This window comes from Anser cygnoides, chromosome Z (assembly GCF_040182565.1).
Source record: "Anser cygnoides isolate HZ-2024a breed goose chromosome Z, Taihu_goose_T2T_genome, whole genome shotgun sequence".
Classification (NCBI taxonomy): Eukaryota; Metazoa; Chordata; class Aves; order Anseriformes; family Anatidae; genus Anser; species Anser cygnoides.
In genome coordinates this window covers 3,496,736-3,518,360 of record NC_089912.1, presented here as the reverse complement: position 1 = coordinate 3,518,360, position 21,625 = coordinate 3,496,736, and the positions used below count along the sequence as shown (strand labels likewise).

At 41.2% G+C, this 21,625-nt stretch overlaps 1 protein-coding gene across 8 annotated transcripts in view; it reads left to right on the top strand.

Annotated features, from left to right (window-relative positions):
* ADGRV1 (adhesion G protein-coupled receptor V1) overlaps nucleotides 1-21,247 on the top strand; it is a 289,328-nt gene extending 268,081 nt beyond the window's left edge. For 7 of the 8 annotated variants that reach the window (XM_066988535.1, XM_066988534.1, XM_066988533.1 and 4 more), the window contains 3 exons: nucleotides 10,542-10,733; nucleotides 12,615-12,792; nucleotides 20,787-21,247. In XM_066988535.1, coding sequence (XP_066844636.1) covers nucleotides 10,542-10,733; nucleotides 12,615-12,792; nucleotides 20,787-20,905 — 489 coding nt within the window. In that variant the 3' untranslated portion in view covers nucleotides 20,906-21,247. Of the gene's footprint in view, nucleotides 1-4,810; nucleotides 4,844-10,541; nucleotides 10,734-12,614; nucleotides 12,793-20,786 lie in introns of those variants that run through there. The other variant, XM_066988538.1, reaches the window with a different exon arrangement.
* The last annotated feature ends 378 nt before the right edge of the window (nucleotides 21,248-21,625 follow it).

Below are 21,625 nucleotides of genomic sequence, written 5' to 3'. Positions count from 1 at the left end.
CCTAACCAAAACAGTGTTAACTTCCTGCTTTATAAATAAGACTTGCCTTCTGCTGTTTCCCATGCTGCAGAAAAGTGGTAAATATCTACAGTAATTTCTATTAAAATCCCGGGGAGTAGGGCATATAAACTGCTGACAGGATCCTATATTCATCCTTTAACAGCAAGGCCTGCACAGCAAGACCTCTGCTTCTGAGACCACAGAGCTCTCTGGCAAAATAACTTCTTCTTGTAGTAGCTTACACTTCTGTTATCCTGGATAGAAAAAGCACATCACATATTTATTAATCCATGTCATGGTAAGGTACTTGCTGGGGTCAGTTTTAACTAAAAGGAGGATGAAGCTGATGAGACTTTGGTCCTTACAGAACTTTTTTCCTGTGGCTCTGTGGCAGCCCTGAAAAGTTTTTCCAGTAGTCAGAAAATGCTGAAATGTAAAAATAATCCTTATTCCCATCAGCTTTGTCCAAAAAACCAAAGCAGCAGGTATACATGGGAGGTAATTCTATCAGTAATCCACAACACTTGGGTTCCTCCCAGCCAGATTTTTTTTTTACAGTTTTCTCGTGTTTATGGCTACTGAAGTAGCACCAATCACTTGCAGTTTTACTCTTTTATGGCACTCCAGAGCAATGCCACTAAATAAATGGTCTATCCCATTCCTCAGTCAGATATCAAAGAGTAACAGGAAATAAAGAGATAATTGTAAGGATAAGAGATACTATGACACCAAAAGAATCAATTAAAGGAAAAAAGTTGTTGTCACAGTGATAACTCCTAGCCTTTACTTAACTCTCCATTTTGAAATTATCTGCAATAGCAAGTAAATGTTCAGCAGTACACATAAAATTATCTTCTCTCTGTCTGTCAATGCACACTTTCAAATCCTTATTTCTTTTATTTTAACTCTGTGTATTTTTCATTAAAATGCGTAAGTAGAAAATAGTGCTTTAGCAAAAAAATAATACTAAAAGGAATACTTTTAATGAGTTGCAGAAATATCACATTCTTGGACTTTGTATATGGTCAAGATTGACCTGTGTATCCTGCTAGTTTGTATGATCCCTGTATGTGGCTTCCTCAGCAGCCAGTTTCCCTCCTGAGTATTGCTCGCCTGTGGTAGCTTGCAGCCTGCTTCCAGATACAAGCAAAAAATTAACTGCTCTAACACTGTTATTCAGGAAATCTCTTGACAAAGTCTTTTTCATCCATCATTTCTTGCCTGTTGGAGAGAGAAGTTAGAACAGTAGCAGGCTCAGATTGCAAGGTGTGAGCTGAAATGCAGGGTTCTTAATGTTGATCTTGGGGAACAAGCATGGCCATAAATATTTGCAAAATATTGTAAAGCTTAGGTGTAAAATTCTGATCTTTGATTTTTCTAAGTCAATGCAGTTGAAAAATGTTTTAGGAATAACCATACAGCTTTTGGTCTTTCTAATTTTTTTTAGTATAAGGTTCACCAATAGGCAAATAATCTAAGTTTTTCAGTGATACATGAGTGGACTTCAAGGGATGCTCTTCCTGATTTCTGTTGCCTGTGATGGAAAAAAAAAAAAAAAAGGCAGGAGGAAAAAAGCAATGGGCAGAGAAATGGGGTAGAGGTGGGGAAACAATGCACTGCTACTCTGCTTTTTCTGTCCTTCGCTGTTCTTAGCCTCCTGCAACCACACGTGGTTGGCATGACTTGCTGAGTCTCACAGCATGCTCTGACAAGGGGCTGCAGTCACAGCTGCAGAAATTAATTTCAAGCAGCTCTACATGCTTACACTTTCTTGTTTGCCCTCCATAGGCCATGCCCGTCCTGTCACTGCCATGCCCTTGGTGTTTGACTCCGTACTTATTTCTTCCTCAGCTAGGCTGAAATACAAGAATAGGGTTTTCTTGATGTTTCTGGGCTGACTGCACTGGAAGAAAGTAGCGGAATCTTATTCTAGCCCAGTTTGCACATCTGGCAAGCTTGGCTAAGCATCTGTATTTTCAGTGCATCTTCAAGCTGAACACCTCACTTTTAAAGTTTGAATCTGTCGTCTTACAACAAATAAACAAACAAAAACCTTTTCTGCCCCTCTCAGGGCTGAAATAGGAGATACAAATGACTGTTGTGTGGGAGTAGCTGAAAGTGTGCTGAGAGCTGTGCAAAATATTTATAGTCAGTCCCGAGTATCCAAGCAAATCTGCTTTTTAAAGATTTCCCAAAGTCTGTGAACCTTTCAGGTAAGCCTCAGCCAAGTTTAGACTAATTCTGAGCTGAACACAGTTTGGCAGAAAGGAATTTATGGCTTTGGCTTTGGGTAGAAACTGCAAGATTCAGCATGGACTTGGCATAGCTGGTTCTGCATAAAGAGAAACTTGGCAGTTTCGACCAAGTTTCAGGTGTCACACTAATATTGGGAAAATACATTCACAATGCTGGAAGCACAACATTTTTATTATTATTACAAAACATACCCATAATATTTCAATCTTTAGAATTATAACCTTAGACAAAAATAACTTTATACAAGAGAAACCACTTGAAATCACTGTACCTTAGTGCAAACCTGTTAATACACTTTTAATTTAACAATAGATACATGAATGAATCTTTTCTCATTCCATTTTATTATACTGGCTTCTGTTTGTGTATGTGGTAGTGGTGGTTGGTTGGTTCAACAAGTGGTCTTATAACATGGCACATTAATGGTGTGGGTTTTGAAGTCCTCAATTACATTATATTAATTGTTGTCTTTTGATTTCAATGTGATATTTTTTAGAATTTCAGCTGTAACTGAGATAAATCCTACAGAGCAAAATGGAAAGTAAATATATCAGGAAGTAAAGTGCTGATAAGCAGTAAATGTTCCCAACAGCAACTGTGAGAAATAAGAGAAAAAATGTGATTGATAAGAATGATAGTAACTTCATGCAAACTGGTGCTTAGTGGCAATTAAACAGTCAAAACCTTGATGATACAGAGCAGATCCAAAGTCGACTTATTAAACATAATCACCAGTTGGCAGGGTTGCATTGCTGAGGACATGTCTTTTACAACAGTGGCTTTGAATGCTAAGAAGAACTAGATTGAAACAGAAGGATCTGATTTACATTTCAAAGGTTAATATTTCTGGAGAGCTGTGAGTGGGAGATGTTATGTGATGGCTTAGGATATAGTATCATGTGACTAAGATGATACTTCTGTCATCGTGACACCAATAAAAGATCTTCAAGCTGTTCTCAAAGAAAATGTGGATGATAAAGATATGGAAAAATAACATGTACTTTAAAGTCTGCTTTTTAATATCCAAACATGCACAAAAGTGCTGTGCATAGGATTTATCATTTTTAGCCTCGCAACTTGGAGAAGTAGAGAATTATGTATGTTTTTCCTGTGTCGGTTGGTAAGCATTAATGATGTGTATAAGAATATTCAGTTCCATGGCTAATTTTTTTCCAAAACAGATTAGGAAAGACAACGTCAAATATATACCATGCATTGTACAATGGCCTTGATCATGATTTCCTGAACGTGGTTCCTTCAACATTGTGAGTCATCTCTTGCTATGTAAATTCTAACTTCTTGAACATGGCAAAACATGCAAATTATCAGGATTAATCAGACCAGTAATTTTCCCAAAAGCAGTAGGCACTGTTACGTAAGTCAGTGTTAATCCAAAGCAGGCTTTGACTGGCCAATGATGGAAAATGATGTGAGAAAACAGAAGTCCAGAGCGTAAGAAGTTCCAGTAAATTAGTGAAATCCCCAGGGTAGTTCACAAGAAGTCAGCTAAGGCATTAAGGTGCCAAAGCACCCACCAAGACACTGCCACCCAGAGTGGCAACAGCACACATGGCCCCCCAGAAAAGCGTGAGCAGCAGAGAAGAAGGGGGGCCTGACCATTAAACTGACAAGCAAAGGGCTTTCTAAGACTGGTTGCCAAGAGTAAATTGGCATAGTCCAGAGAGAGAATAAGATTACATCTCACCCTGATAAGATTAATAAAACTACAGTGAAACTAACCAAAGCACAAGCCATCATGCAGAAATTCCTCTATGGTGACTACAGACAGCTAATCTCAAAAGCCGATCTGAGTGAAGATAACTCCTCATTTGGAGGAGACATCTGTTTGTGCGATTTCTTGTTGTTTTACCACCTGGCACTAATAAATGTGTAACTTTGAAAACAATAGTGATGTTGTAGCCATGGTGATCTAAGGCTACATAGTAAGAAAGAAATGATCCAAGATGGACAAAGAGGTCTTTCCATGGTGTAACACACACTACTATCTTTCTTTATGAGCCTTGATTTCACAAAAAAATCTCTTTTGGAAAAATCAACTTTTTGTGATTAATTAAATAAATTTTAGTGATTAAATATTTTTTCTAATTAAAGTGTGAAGTAAATTATACATATGTAGAGTGCACTAAATTTCTGTTAGTGATGGTAAACACTGAAGTAATTTCATGAACTAGGGTTGTTCAAATGACATTTCTTGTCCAGAAGTCCTGCACAGATACTTTAGTTTTATTAACAGAAATGCCATTTCTCTAAAATAGATCACATTATCTGAATATAATTCTCCTTGGAACGGATGAAGTTTTGCAATTTCAGGACAGAATATCTCAGCCACAGATGAAAATACATGTGAGAGAAGTATGATATGTATAAAGTATGTGAGAAGTATACACCAGTAAAAAAATAATAGTAATCTAGTGCCTTGGTGTGTTTCTGTTCTTTAAAGCAGTATAAGTCCTTTATCTTACAAGACAATTTAAAATTATGGGAGACAGTAGGCATCTTGATTTTTTTTGTTTGTTTGTTTGTTTTTTTTCAGTGTGTTAAAAGGAGATAAAGAAGAGATTTGTTGATACAGTCTGATGTATCCTTTCCTATTACTATTAGCAGAGTTCTCTCAACTTCCAAATTTAGATATATTGCAATCCTGGAACCTGCAAAATTAGAATATGAAGATAGGAATAGAGAGAATATGGGCATCAAATGCACAGTGAAGTCTTTCTGTGGATCAGTCTACCAGGTCTGCATGTGATCTCATGGAAGAGTAAAATTTATTTTGCCACTTTATTGACAGCTATGGGAGTTTGTCCTTAATTTACCAGCTTCCTGCAGCTACCCCTCCACAGAGTAAATAAATCAAGCTGTTGTATTTGAGAATTCCCATCACACACATTCATGCACCAAACCCTCCCAGAAGAACCTCCCTTCTTCTCCTACGTACAGCTTAAGGAGGGAGTAACTAGAGACCGAAAAAAATATCATGTAATATCTGTGTCGAATGTTTGGGAGAGTCTGTACAACTGAATCTGTACAAGTGAATCTGTACAACTCCTGACTGTGTTGAAACTAAGGATAAAAGGACAGGTGGAGTAATATTACCTACAAAGGTCACACAGTAAAATTAGATCTTGTCATGCCATCATTTGCTTTTTAGTTGAAAACAGGGTTGGAAGTAGCAGTACTTTTAGATAACACTCATAGCCACAACAGTCAAAAGCTGTGAGCCGGTGATCTTGACCTTTGAATGTGGTTATTCTGTGCTTGGTTCAAGACCCTGGGTGATTAATGGAAGTGATTATTTTTGTATTCCTGTGAGTTCTGTAGCTGCTACAGATTTGGAGAATTACTCAGCTTAGAAGGACCCTGAGGATGTTGTCTGGTCTAACCTTCTGCTCAAAGCAGGGTCCAGGCTGAATTCACAGGTAGGGCTTAGGCCTCTGAGAACAGGTTCCTCTCAGTTTATTTGGTCGCTTTGTTCCAGTACTTAATTACCCTTGTAATAGATTTTCCTTATGTGCAGCTGGATCCTGCCCTATTTCAACATAGGACCAGTATCTTTCATTCTTCTCATCCCTGTCTTCTTGGAAACCACCTTTTGTTAACTGGAAGACTAATAGCAGTTAATGTCTATTAAGTCCTCTCTGAGCCTTCTGCACTTTAAACAAGCCCAGTTCCTTCAACATGACATCCCAGGGCACGTGCTTCATCCCCTGACCATTTTGGTGGCCCTCCACTGGACTTGCTCAAGTTTTTGTAGATCTGCTACTTTATCCATGTAGACTACAATGTCCTGACCTGCATAGCAGAATGCTGAGGGGGGGCAGTGTTAAAAGAATTGTAAAAGTCAAAGCAAATGTGATCCACCACCACCCCTCCACTAAATCAGTCACTGCATCATAGGAGGCAATCAGGGTGGTCAAGTATCAATTGTAAATGCAAAACAAGATTGAATCATAGAATCATTAAATCACAGAATCATAAAATCATTCAGGTTGGAAAAGGCCTCTGAGATCATCTAGTCCAACCTTTAATAACTGAGGGCGGTGAGGCCCAGGCCCAGGCTGCCCCGAGGAGCTGTGGCAGCCCCATCCCTGGCAGTGCCCAAGGCCAGGCTGGATGGGGCCTGCTCTGGTTGAGGTGTCCCTGCCCATGGCAGGGGGTGGAACTGGATGATTTTTAAGGTCCCTTCCAACCCAAACCATTCTGTGATTTTATAATTCTGTGATTGGTGCGAACAGCCAAAGACATTCACGATAGATACAGTGAAACAGACATTACAGTGCCAACAGCCTTATTTTCATAGTACTTTTAAGTCTATTTTTGCAGTATTAAAGGATGAGGTTAAAACAAACATAGAACATCTAAAGTATAATAAAGGACAATTCACTTCTCAAACTAGCGCTTTTGAAAAAACACATTAAGACTGTAGAAGTTGTGGTTGGACTGACAGCCGGGATGTATGCATGCTTCCTGTGCTCGTGCAAAGTAAACAATCTGGTAGCTGCTGGTGCTAAAATAAGCACCAATCAATATGGGGTGGTCCATGGCATCTTTGTGCTTATGACTGCTGGAGCTCAGTGTTGTTTGGGCAGAACCATTTGTCTTGTTTTGATTTCCCAAAATTCAAACATAATGGTTTCTGATAGAGACGTAGAGTAGTGAGAGTAAGACCATAAACTCCTTTGGATACTTCAAACAAAACCACAACAATGGAACACAGGACCTCATCTCCACAAAGCATGTTTTCTTGAAGATTGTCCCCCTGTACTCAACTCTGGTGAGGCCGCACCTTGAGTGCTGTGTTCAGCTTTGGGCCCCTCACTACAAGAAGGACATCGTGGCCCTGGAGCATGTCCAGAGAAGGGCAACAAAACTGGTGAGGGGCCTGGGACACAAGTCCTGTCAGGAGCGGCTGAGGGAGCTGGGATTGTTTAGTCTGGAGAAGAGGAGGCTCAGGGCAGACCTCATTGCTCCCTACAACTACCTGAAAGGAAAGTGTGGGGAGCTGGGGGTCGGCCTCTTCTCATGGGTAGCTAGTGATAGGACTAGAGGGAATGGCTTCAAGTTGTGCCAGGGGAGGTTCAGGTTGGAAATGAGGAGCCATTTCTTCTCAGAAAGAGCGGTCAGGTGATGGGACAGGTTGCCCAGGGAGGTGGTGGTGTCACCGTCCCTGGGGGTGTTCAAGGAAAGGTTGGACATGGTGCCTAGGGACATGGTTTGGTGGGTGACATTGGTGGTCGGGAGCTGGTTGGACCAGATGAGCTTGGAGATCTTTTCCAACCATAATGACTCTATGATTCTGTGATTCTGTAGATCTGTATGGGTCAAAGAAGGATCCATCCTTTTTCCACTTAAGCAAGTAATCATCTACACAGCAGTGCAGTTCCTGTGTAAGTGATATATGTTTATATATATATATATATATATATATATATAACCTGCTTAGGAGTGTTGGTTTTCTTAGATACAATATTTTCATAAGCTGCTGTCTGTAAGTCTGTGCCATAACACTTTGCAAGGGTGGGAGCAAAGCAATTTGCGCTTCTGTTAGCTACCTGTCTGTGTCTCCTCCTGACCTTAGACCAGTCAAACAACGTCCCCCTCATTACGGAAGGACTCAGAGGAGCAGCCTCAGCATCAACACGTGAGATTTCTCTGAGCCACAGACACTGAAATTCCTTCTCAGCCTCCAATTCAGGAGCTGCCTGGGAGATGGCAGAAGATCATTCCACACAGAGCCCCGGGTCCCTGTTGGTCTTCTTTCTGCAGCTCGTTACTGGGCCTGGCCTGACAGGATGGTGTCTGAGTACCTTTAACTGGAAAATGCGTGCTGTGGGTAACTGGCAAATTACTCTGTGATTGATGCCCGCTCCCCTGCAACAGGAGTGTATTACTATGAAACAAGAGAAGGTTAATACACAATTTGAACTCCACGGATCACATCTGATCATCCTCTCTCTAAATCTAGATTAATGAAACGAGGGCTGCAGCAGGAGCGAAATGAGAGGCGCCAGCTGGGAGCCGATGCATCTGCGTGGTGCTGGCTCCTGCCTCCAGGAGAAGGGAGGTCTGCGTCCCGGCAATGAAGGCAGAAGTAGTGACAGCAGGTGGGAGGACGGGGTACAAAGGATGCTTTGGCTGTCAAAGCGCCTTTTGTGGTGCTGGCATAGCCGTAGTTCCACAGGAATAGCACTGTCCGGAGCACACAGAATTAAATCAAAGTTGAGGAAGTAATTTACGTGCTGTGTTCTGGGTTTGTTTTGGGAGTGAGTGTCTGCACTCTGGGCTGCACAGGAGTGTGATACGGCATCAGCCTTCCCCAGTGGTGCCCTATGTCCCTCTGGTTCTGAAAGATGGCTGTGCAGAGTTTGCATTTGATGGGTTTTCTTGAAAAATATGAAACCACTTAAAACATGTGTGCACCTCTTATGGCCAGGTCCTGAGAGATGGGAGTGCCAGAGGCTGTTCTGAAACCTGGAGATTACTGTCACCACTGCTGTCTGCTCTTCTTGGAATTCTTACCCTTTTCACATCCATCGAACGACTGATATTAAAAGAAATCCACTTGCTGGACCCATTATGCTTGACCTACATGAGAGTTCTTGGTTTTGTTTATAGAACGAAAGGACATTTTAGTCCCTTTTTAGTGTCTGTTAAGTGCAATGTGTTTACATCATTTTTTTGGAATGTATTTACATATATCAGAAATAATTTCCCTTTGCAAGTCTCTCAGTGAAGTGCTCCAAATCCTCATGACAAAAAAAAAAAAAAAAAAAAAAAAAACACTATCTGGAAAAGTGGCTAACTATTTTTTTTAAAAGAATCGGTTTCAACACTTTTGTTTTCCTGTTTGCTGTTAAGAAAAATGCACTCGCAGAGCAATATAGCTGTCTGTGTTTATAGCAGCTGTATGAGAGCATTTCCAGAGTTCACCAGCTGAGATTGAATTCCCACTGAATCCCATTAGCTTCTGCTATGTGTCACTTCGGACCGAACTGCTATTACAAACCGTTTTGTCATATAGTTTTGGCATTAGAAATTATGAATCTGTGAACCATGAAGCATTGTTTACGTTGCCTGTTTTATAGGAATTTGTGATGAGCATATATCTTGGGTATTTGCAGTCTCAACATACAAAGTTCCTTCCATTAGGAATTCCCAAATATAATTAGATGAAACTCCTTACTATTTATAATCCCAGTTATTACTGTCATGCCAGTGGGCTCCTTTCTAATAAATTGTTCTGTTTAGTACAATTGGTTTCAGGGATTTAGAGGACAACATGAAATACAAAAAACAAGGCAAACATAACTGTACTGCAGTAATCAACAATCATGAGGTTTTCTTTATGCACACTTCTGGTTAACCCCTTCTTTATTAATTATTAACTTGGTTGGCTCATTAATCAAAATAGATTTTTTTTTCCCCTCAGTATTAGTGCAATTTAATAATTAGAGAAGAAGAAAGATTTCGTAGTCAGAAGTTCAATCAGTGGATTTCTATGCAAACAAAAGACATGGTTATAATACTCTTCTTGGCTAAGCCTAAAGGTCAAAATTAGCAAGTTTTAAAGAAGAACTGCAGAGACATACAGTAGAGCCTTTATATCAATCACAGATGAAAGACAGTGTTGAATTAGTGGGTATCATAGAGAATAAAATTTATAGCTACAGCTTGGTCTCTGTCACAGCAGCAGTGCAGTTTGCATGAGACTGAAGCTGGGGCAAAAGTGTAAAGAGCCAGCAGCTCAGTAAGAAAGTTTTAAAAAAAATGTGGCTGGGGACCAGCAGCCAAATCCTATTGTAAATGCAGCCTGTAACCACATTTTCACTATTATGACAGCTGTAAATCTCAGCTTTTTTTGTTGTTGTGAAATTGGCTTTGCCTTGCAACCACGTTTTCACTATTATGACTACTGTAAATCTCAACTTTTTTGTTGTTGTGAAGTTGGATTTGCCTTGCAACTATGTGGGTTCAACCAAATAATCATTTTCTCTGACTGTTCACTTTCTGTGACTATGATGGGATAGGAACAGAGTGTTTACCTGGAGGCCACAGGACTTACTTTTAATTTCCAGGTCTCTGACTGACAGTGCCATCTTCTCCTACACTCCAGAGAAACTGGCTGCAGCCCTTAGTGGCATGGATCGATGGTGTAAGGGCCGGCATCTATCACAGCATATAGGACCTTGCTGTGACCACATTCAAAAGCTGTTCTAAGCTTCCTTCGTTTCAGACACTGATGTTCTTTTCCTCTCCCCATGTTCCAGGGTCTTTATGTCTTTGTGGTGTATTTTATCCTGCACAACCAACTTTGTTGTCCTGTGAAAGCAAGTTATACTGTAGACATGAATGGACATACAACTCCAGGATCTGCTTTCTTTACACATGGCAGTGGTTTGCCAGCTGCAGGTGGGGAGATCAGCAAGTCCACTCAGAACCTCATCAGTGCTATGGAAGAGGTACCAGTGCTCTAAAGTCATTGCCTTGTGTATTGAAAATGTATGTGGAGGTTTGAGTGGTGCTGCTGAAGTTAAGTGAATGAGATGCTAATTATTATAATTATCTCATTTTTTTTCTCTCTCTTGTTTTTAATTTATTTATTTATTTATTTATTTGTGGTTAGACACCCAGATATAGGGGAAATGTTTCTTTTCGCCACAAGAAATGTTATACGTAGCCATGGTGATATTCTTGTAACTTATGAGTCTCTGGTAACATTCCATCTAGGGAATTTCCCTTTTCTACTTGGGTCTTCAGTTTGTTGTAGAGATTGGTTAAAGTGTTGTCAGAAGTAGGTCACGAAGAATCAAAATATCAAGCCATTTCTTTCAGTTCGCCATAGGGCCTGGACAAGTTTTAAGTCACTAATTTTCCAAAGTCATAGTGTGTGAAATCTCTGGAAATGTTGAGGGTGATAATTTTCAATTCCTTCATTGCTGGAACTGGAGAGTATCTCTTTTTCACTACCTGTAGTAAATTAAGGTGACTTTTGCTGCTAGGTACATTTGTGTGTTGATGGAGATGGAGAATTTCCAGCTGATTTAATGGAATCAAATTATTTCAAAGGAACATGTCATAGTAATTTATTTTTTTTTGCATAAACCAAGCTGCTCAACTGGCATTTCTTTTTGCCCTTTTCTCTACTTTCTTGACTGTAGGTTTGTCCAGATGTTAAAGCTCCTCAGCTGCCTCCTGGCAGCCTGCTAAATGTATTAGGCATCTCATAATGTCACTTAGGGTGGTGCCTGACTCCCTGGATTACTGGACAGCATAGCCTCTCAGATCTGTGTCGCAACCTTTTGTATTCATAGAATCATAGAATGGCTTGGGTTGGAAGGGAGCTTGATGATATCTAGTTCCAAACCCACTGCCATGAGCTGAGATGCCACCCACAAGATCAGGTTGCCCATGGCCCCATCCAACCTGACCTTGAACATCTCCAGGGATGGGGGCATCCGCAACCTCTCTGGGCAACCTGGTCCAGTGCATCACCACCCTCTGAGTGAAGAATTTCCTCCTAACATCTAATCTAAATCTCCCCTCTTTTAGTTTAAAACCATTCCCCCTTGTCCTGTCATTATCTGAATGAGCAAAAAGTTGCTCTCGGTCTTTTCTATAAGCCGCCTTTAAGTACTGAAAAGCTGCAATGAGGTCACCCCAGAGACTTCTCTTTAGGCTGAACAGCCCCAGCTCTCTCAGCCTTTCTTCACAGGAGATATTCCTGCCTCCTAGGCAGCAGATGAGCAATAGACCAAGAAAATATATTTTGATTGTCATAAAATCTATGTTTTTAGAGTTCAGTATTCTGGATTTGCCTCACAATTATGGAGGAGATAGATTTCCCCCCCAAAAAAACCCACACCTTTTTGTCATGAACTGAAATTCTGATTTTTTGTGCAGCTCCACTTCAGAATGAAGTGGCAGAGGAAATATAGCAAAGTTGATATAAAAACTGCCAGGCTGTACACCAGCACCTTCAAAGAGAGGAGAGGGAGCATATTGTGACTGGAGTCATTCAGTGCTTTTACTTAAAAGTTCTCCATAGCAGGGGCCAACGTTAAGAAAAAGCAAAATGTTTGAGACATGTAGGGCAGATGTCACAAGCACAAGATTAAATTACTTGTAATTGAGTTTTCTGAATATATGTACTTATTTATTTATTCAAATTAGGATACCTTGTTCACCACAGAAGTGACAGAATAGCTGGCTCCAAATCTGATCTTGAATTCAACTCTGGTTGTAGGTTTCAGTTTGTTATCTCAATATAGCAGGCATGTAAATCATTTACATAGTGTAACTTTGATGGTTACTGCATTTCTATGTCTTTTTAAACTTTACAGGTGCCAGCAGACTGGGAGAGGGCATCTTTGCAGCCGGCCAGTCAAGCTAGTGCTTCCTTTAAGCAGAGTCCACAAAACGGCAATGTTTTCCACCCTTCTGGAGGATTTAGTAACAGCTCATTGGTTGCTGATGAGGAATCACAGGAGTTTGATGACCTAATATTTGCTTTAAAGACTGGTGAGTGACTCCTCTTCTTGTTCCTCAACAAGATTGTTGTGCTGTTCTTCACTCTAATTGTGTCACCGTTTGATGAGATCCAATTGCTGTTAATTTAATCTGATTACCAGCAAAAACATCATCTGAAATTGTTTTGTCTTGGACTGTTATTCTATAAACTAAAAATATTGTGCAGACAATCTATCACTATCAGTGAAGGACTCTGCAAAAATATGTTTTGAGTCATGATGATACACAGATCCGCAGAAAGTAGCAGCAGATTGGAGGCTCTGACATTTTTTCACAAGTTCCTAAACAGCTAGCTAGCTGCCTCTAGAGACTGTCCATCTTGTCTTCTGTTCCCTTCTTTTTTGAGTTGTTATGCAGAGTATGTGTATGTTGTTGATCTTCATTTTATGTGTATGCTTGCAAGAAAAAACATAATTTCATAAATACCAATGCTCCCAAAAGTGTAGGACAAAATATTTGTATTCCACAGTGTCAAAAAACGCATTTGGGCCTGAAAAAAAAAAAAAAGAGGTATGCTGGAAAAATAAGCTAGATTGAGTTCTGCCCAAACACAACAGCCAGCTGTGGTGAGCTCACCATGCTGCTGGAGAACAAAGCCTGGGGGAGGCCACTCTGGGTGTCCACGCTCAAACTACACCCACGAAAGAAACCATTTGTAGCCAGTCTTCTCAATGGCCTTAGAGATCAAGTCTTCAAAATCCCCAGCTTTACCGTTGGTGAGGGATTGCTTTTCTGCTATCTCACCCACCCAACCAGTGAAACTTTAGGTTATTCAAACGATGACATAAATAGGCAGCCAGGCATGGCATTAGGCGGAAGAAATGAAGCAAAACCTGATTCAAAGACAGATAAACATGAGAACACTTGATAAGAAGACCAGAAAGACCGAGGAGCATCACCCGATAAGATCTAGCAGATGCTAGCCCAAGCCCACCCCCTGTAGGCATGGGTGAAATACCAGAGGACTTGATCCTGGGGACAACCTCACCAAGCTATTAAGCCTCTGGGATTCTTGCAAGGCGCAATGTTGAGGTATTGTCTAAATCAGCAGGTTAAGCACTCTGACACTTTACCAGTAATCCCCCTCAGTGACACCACTGAAAACAGTCAAACTGGGTGGAAGACTGGGAATGATAATGAAGAGAGCTTTATTCAGCACATTCACAAGGCTTTATCTCTTAGGCCAACCTCCATGGCAGAAAACTCTTCAAATGATGAAAATAACTGGATGATTCATAACTGGGCTAGAGCTGGGAAATAAGATAGTAACAAAATTTCTGTTTTACCTATTGATTTTCCTGTACACTTTGCAGGCTACTTATACTCTGCTATGCAGTTAAAGATTTGGGGCAAGACTTGCTTAAATCTGGGTGCATAACCTTACAGGTGCAAACCTGCTTTTAAATACCAAAGAAGATAGGTTTCAATTTTATGTTCCTTTCAGAATATTGTGACAGAAACCAGAGAATTCACAGGATGTTAACAGCAGAGGAAGCCATTCAAATTCAGCACTCCCACTGCTTCACACGGTGGTTAGTACTTAAGCAGGCAGTTGACATCAGCTACCCTATTCACTGGGGTAAATGCTATGCAGGGTGAATGGCTGAATCTTAAATCATGAAGAGCAAACTAGTCAACAGCAGTAGTTAAAAGTCATGGTTAACATAACTCACCACAACTTTTTTTAGCATCTGATGATTTTTTAATAAGTCTTCAAGCTCCACCCCTAGTTCATTTGTTTTCAGTCCTTCTAAACGAAGTAGGTTTAGAACCATTTTTTGATATATTTTTTTCCGACTAACTTTTACTATTGTCTTCTTTAATATTTATATTGGTATTATAGTTTGTTCTTGTGAGCCTTTAGAAGCTCTTAAGGTTTGAAGTGGAGACCTCAGGGCATAATCTGAGAAAAACACTTCTGTTTGCATTACTTGTTCATCTAGATCCTGTCCCTTTTGCCCCAGTACCTATTCTTGTGCCCAAACTGTGTCCCTAGCAATGTTATGGGGCAAAAAAAAAAAGACTGTATCTAAGCAAAACCAGTTCCCTCAGCTAGTTCCATCCCCACATATGTTCGAACAAGCTGAACCGAGGAGGTACTGAGGTTAGAGCAGTTTTAACCACCAAAGTAAATGTTTATCGGCTAGTGCCTTAGATACAGGCCTGCGTCTCAACACATACTTTAAAAACACAAAACTGTGAGTTTCTCTGAAACTGGAAATCATAATCATGTTTTGTTATAACCAGTCAAACCTGCCCTCCAGCTCAGTTCAGTGCATGGCGAAGGGATTGAGGTGCTTCTGGTGGCACCAGGCAGGAGACGGCGTGGAAGCAATGAGAAGGGATAAGAGGAGAGGGGAAGAGGGATGTCTGTGTTTCAGCACAGGCTTATGCTGTTAGAGCATTCACGGAGCGTGGTCTGAAGGGAATTTATGATGTGGTTAAGCTCGCAGCCACTGCTGGGAGCCTGCCCCCGACCCCCCGGCTGCACATTTCTCCTTCCTCTCTTGCGTCGCTATTTGTTCTCACACGAAACCGCAGTGACTCAGGTCACCGAGTTCTCCTCTTCCTTTTCCTCTCCCTCTCCTTCCTCTCCCCCACCCTCTTCCTCTCCGCGGGCCACCCCACGGTCGGTCTGATGCCTCTGCTCAGAGCACCAGCCCCAACCTCCTCCCCATCACAGGTCAGAGGTATCGGGGCGAGATGCCCGCCCGGACTGCTCCTCCACCTCGTTAGGCCGCGCTTAATTCCAGCTGAGAATTCCTCATCTGGAAGTAGGCAAGCTTCTGGGGGAGCAGGGACCGGCACTTTTGCTGTTTTTAGCTGTTTTTAACACTCCTAACCCAACTCAGCCTGAGCTGTGCTCAGGTATGAGCTCCCATTCCTGAGGCTGGCTGAGGATCAGCACTGATCAGCAGAGGGATGTGCAGAAATGTCTTTCTGCCTTCCTGTCCTTTCTGCTCGTGCAGTGCGGAGCTGTCTGAAGGCTCCTTTAATTTATGCTCGTTGTTAATCTGGCAGCTAGGATCAGTGTGAACGAGGGCATAATCGCAGATCTGTTTTGCTGTCAGCAAAGCTAAAATCTCGTTGCTGTCCTCCTGCCCCACCCTTGCCTGCAGCTGGCCACACTCATGGTACTAATAAAGGATGGCTGAAATTACGCAGCTGGAAAAAAAAAAAATCAAAGAAATCCCCCCTGCACGACTTTCTCCTTCAACTTGCAGCTGTAACTTGCGGTTTGCAGTGCAGCCCCACAAAGAGGTGCGGTGGCACACTTGGCCTGACTGCTGAAGAGACGTGTCACAGAACTGTGCACTTAGCCCTCAGTTCCATAATCATTAATGCTGGCCCAAATTACAGATTAACCTGAAATGTGGGCTGGATCAGATGAAGGCACACAACGGTGTCTCCAGCAAATGATGTGGACATCAATATGCAGTAGTGTACCCAGCTTTTACACTAGCTTTATGCAAACCTTGTGTTATATGGCCATAGGATTTTTTATTTAGTGCAAGAAATCCAAAAGCTGGACTACATATGTCATAAAGCCATGGCCTCTAGATGACTTAGCAATTAATTATTCCTTTTCATCAAATATGTTCAAGTCCATATAGGAATAAAGAATTAGGATTCACTGTGGTGACTATATCACCTCGGCCCTTATACTCCGGGAATCCTTTGCTAAAGCTTATTTATTTATTTATTCATCTATCTGTCTATTTATTTATTTATTTGCCGGATGGTTATTAGTTTGGCTTAAATGATTTCTTTTATTATATTTCATTTATGGCTTCTATAATGTATGAAAGGCTTAGCTTCTACTGAGAAGGATAATTATTTGCTAGTTAGACACTGCTAATTGCACTAGTTAACTCTAAAAGTGCTGTTATTTTGGACTAGGTTTCATTTTACCTGATTTCTTTTGCAAGGTCTATACTGATAGACAGTTTAATAAGACCGTTTCCTCTCAGGTTGTCACAGAGTGGTGTGTTGCAGACATCTATAGGCTAAAGCCGGCTATTCCCTGTGATTCCCTGGGGAATTTGGTGTTGGTTAGGTCTGGGGAGTTAAAAACTGAACCAACAGAGTAAAAACAGATGGAATCCGTCCCCAGACAGCAAGCCGTCCATCAGCTTTGCTCCAAAGCATAAATACCATGAACGCATGATAGCTTTGCTGGGCTCTCAGCTTCCATCCACGTTCCCACCTACCACAAATGCTCCTGTTCCCCACTGCCTGTGATGCATAAAACCAGATCTTTCCTTTGGGCGAGATGCGAATGCAAAGTGTGGCAAACCTTGGCTGGGCACGTGGTAATTTCCAAATAGGCATTGGACAGTATCAACAGGGTGTTGCCACGTCTGTAATCTCAGCGTATTTTTGCTCTAAGTAGAGGCATACGTGATAAATTTTCAATAAATAATCTACACCATGAGAATACCTGGAAAAATCTACTATATAAATTTGAAAAAAGCACAGATATATACATTTATGATAATAATGATGTGATATAAATCAGCTCACAATTTTCAGTTGAATAGAAGTAGGGTTCCGAAGTCAGCATTTTTTTTTAACTTTGGCGTTAAGTACCTGATTTAAGAACCAAGCATCTTGTGTTGGGTATCCTGGGTTAGAGAAAACTTTGAAATTTCAAATTCTGAAAGATGCTCAGTGGAATATCCATGAGACTGTCACAGAGCAGATAAACTGCAGGCAGTGGCAAAATGCCAGGTTCTTGCCCTGCTGTCCCAGCCTGTGTCATTTCTGTGTTGAAGGGGTCACTGCACAGCAAAAGGGAAGAGAGGGTGGCCAGGCTGCATATTCATTCGACTTGTCATTTATGATGTGAAGGCTCACAAATATGCTAGCAGTTAGGTATTGAGCATGACTGCATAGCATCCGGAAAGCATTTTTAGTCCAATCTGAACTTCACTCTCAGAATTCTGGGTTCCTGTTGGTGTCATCTCTATAAAGTCAAAACCCTAAAAGAAGTAATAATCATGGTGCACGCAGAGAATTCCTTTCTATCTAACGCGTCTTATACATACAACATACATTATGAGTTATTCAGAAAACAAGATAGAAGTGCTTAGGAGATGGAAAAATTCCCCCACAATATAACTACAGTAATTACAAAACAAACTCCATCTCACTTGGAAGGTTTTAGTGAAAGTTTGACATATTTCTGAACACATAAGGGATAACAACCGGAGCTCAGTGCACAGAGGCACGCACTGATGAAGTCTCTCCACCAGTAGATGTCACTGGAGGGATCTTGCTGATTTTGCAAAGCTAGCTGTGACTTTTCAATTTCTAGCTTGTCCTTTGGTACAGAAAGAAAGGAAAAGAAAGGCCTCATTATTTCGTGTCTTTTCACGAAGTGGTTGCTTCACAAGCCGGGGAGAAGCAATACTCCCAGCTGCTCACCCACCACCCAACACCATCATCTCTAGGGGAGCAAGTGCATTTTTGGATAGGGTTGTGTTTAAGTTCTGCTCTAATCTGAGAGCAAGCCAGACCTACGAACTCCATGAAACTCCATCATGTAAACAGTCGTACCCTTCCCAGCCTGCCGACTGTTTGGTAGGCTGGTATCCTGGTTACATCTCAGCTCTTATTCCTAAAAAGGCTCCACTCTTAAAAGTTTGCCTTCGGATCAGCAGCCGAACAAGGCTGCTGTAAACCCCAAGGAGCCTACTGCAGCCTCAGGTTTGCCAAGTCTCTCATAAAACCTCCTTAACAAACAGACAAAAAAACAAAATCCCCCTTGCTTTGCACAAAACTTGCACATATGGCATTTAAGAATGTAAGTGATATGATAGCAGATTAATCTGGTATCTGATCTTTTTGTAGTGACCAGCACAAGATCCTTGCAGATACCCCACACTGAGTAATTGCAGTACAGCCGCCAGTCAGACAAACATGTTTCTAACCCTGTTCAGTTCAGTGTTCACCTTAAAATCTGCAGCCTGGATGTTCATGGGCATATAAAAATAAAAATTTATATAATACCATTTTAAATGTTTTCACCCATGCATTTTCCTGTTTTTGAAACCTGTATCCTCTTTAGCCTAAAGACATCTTTTTAGTGAATTCCAATGTTGATGATGCAACATTAGAATTATTTTTTTTTCTTCACACAAAGGATCTTATTTATATCACAGTTATTATTACCTTGTCCTTCTGTCACCAAACAGCAAATACAGCAGTCAGATTTATCTTCTCTATTACATTCATGTTTCCGTTCTAAAACAAACAGTTTCGGAGAAGATAAGAAAAAACAAATACTTAGCTCATGCAATTGTTGTTTTTCCCAGGACTTTCAACCAGCTTTTAGTCATTAGAGCCATGATTCAATGAAAAGGTTAAATACGCATGTAGATTTAAATGAGTAAGTATGTCTCAATCATGTTCAGTATGCTTATTAACAAGAATTTTAATGATTCATAGCCTGATCTGCTTGTCTTTATTATGCTGTCTGTCCATTGATGTCTCTTTACTCCTGTCACGCTCAGCCAGTAGCCGCTGGTCTCTAAAGAGCTTGGGTGACACAAACCCAAGCTCAGGTCTCCTCGGGTGGATGCACATTCCCGGCAGTGGTCCCAAGGACCACTGGTTGCTGCAGGTTGCTGTGCTCAGGTTCTCTGCTAGCTCCAGGCTCTTCGCAGCACGCAGGGCTCCAGCCTGAACTCCTGCATGGAGTGAGCACCCTCACGCCATCCCACCACTGACACCTTTTCCTGACTTCTTTCCTACTTGGGGAGTGGTGGAAGAGAAGGTTGTAAGGAAAAACTTACTGAAAGTGGAATTGTGGGGGGTCACAGGGCGTTACGAGGTAGCTCCAGAAATGTACGACCCTTATCTTTTCTTCTGCCGAGCAAGCCCAAGCCTGGAATGTCAGCTGAGACAGAAAAAAGAGGTTCATTGTACAACTCACAGAAATTTCTGAAAATGTTGTTTTGGTATGAAAATGGAAATCATTGCCTCGCTGGCATACTCTGTTCAAGGCTCTTTGAGCCAAATGTCATTCCTCTGCAACTCCCTTGAACTGAGTGTAGTCACAGATCTGCTTCTGCCCCAAATGAAAAACTTCCCTACTTATTTGTAAGTGTCGCTGCTGGAAGACCATGACTGACATCAGTCTGTCTTGAAATCGCCAAGCCAAAGTACACCAACATACAGCTCTGAAGCAATGGAAAGCCCAGATGCTCTGAACACTAACGCAACCCATGTATTTTTGGGGATTCACTCTATAGCTCTGTAAAAATGCTCATTCCATAAAAAGATTCTGTACTTCAAACTAATCAACTCAGGGAAAAAAAAAAAAAAAAATGTACATCAACAGCAAGGAAGCAGCTAGCTAGCAGAACTCCTGCAACAAAAAGATGGAGAAGGTGGCCTCTCGAGGTCTCCTGCAGACATGTTTTGGAAGCTTCCATTGTCCAAAGCCTAGTGTTCTCTCACAGTAGAAGAAAAACACGGTACACCAGCTTGTGCCAAATGTGGGTTTATAGAATATTTAGTCAGCGTCTTTTCTCATGTTGAAATTACAATCCTATTAAAACAGCTGGAATTATAGTTTAACAGGGAAATTATATCATTAAAAGTCAATTCTTCATGAAAATATCCTTGGAAGCACCAGACTTTAACAGCCAGACCATGAACCCAGCCCTAAACCAGGCCCTGATTTATGCTCTTGTGATATCAAGGCAACCTCCAAAATAGCTGTTGTGCCATTTACTGAGAGAATTAAAGTGACCGACAGTGGGATTGTGAAAAACTGTGTCTGGGTGGTACCAAGCTACGTCTGACAACGTTCTGAATTGCTGGCCAGTAGGAGAAAGCCTGCCACACTGTCGTGGGGTTTCAGTCAGTAATCAGAATAAAGTAGAGGAGCCCTCTGACAGGACACGATATCACCATTTCTGTTTCAGGACCCCATCCTCACTGATTCTTTTTTTTTTTTTTTGGTTTCTCTGTTTTAGGTGCCGGTCTCAGCGTCAGTGATAATGAATCCTGCCACGGCAGCCAGGACGGGGGCAGCATGGCAAACTCCCAGATTGTCGAGCTTAGGAGAATCCCCATAGCAGACACCCATCTCTAACTCCACTGCTTGCTTGTTCCTCACCACCCCAACATTTTTTTTTTTTTTTTAATTCGAGCCTCCGTATTTTTATATTTGTACTTCCCTTTGCACTAAAACACTATATAAAACTGTGTGGTAGAATGCTGTGAGCTGTACTGACTGCTTAACAAAGGATGTTTGAGTTTTTGTATTTCAAAAAAATAAGCTGTAAATTTTTTACAGTGCGTATCAAAGATACAGTGGGGATCAACTTAGATTTGTATCTTGTAGTTAGATGACATTTCGTGAACTGTAGCTTTTTTAATTAACCTGAATGTGTAACACTGATTAATAAAAGCAATAGAGTCTGTTTGATATAAACACGTCTGTTATTTCTGCTGGCTGCTTACGGAGCTGGAAGGTGATGCACACACCCTGTTGGACAGGAAAGCATTTTCATTGCACAGTTCTAAGTTTCCTAGGCTGTACTGTTCCAGCTGGTTTCAGAGCACCCAAAATCTGTGAACTCTGTAAATAAAGACAGTCTTGACCCGAAGAGATTACATTCTGACACGATAAAATGTGTGATGGTCTGAAACAAGCAGAGGGAAGGGGAGATGAAGGACAAGAGAGAAACTACTTAAAGGTCACTGCAAGGCAACTGCAAGCTGCTGACTGTGTTATTTTGCTGTTTTCACAATACTAAATTCTCTCCCTCTTCTCGCAGACAGAAATAAGGGAGGAATGCCAGACAGAAGA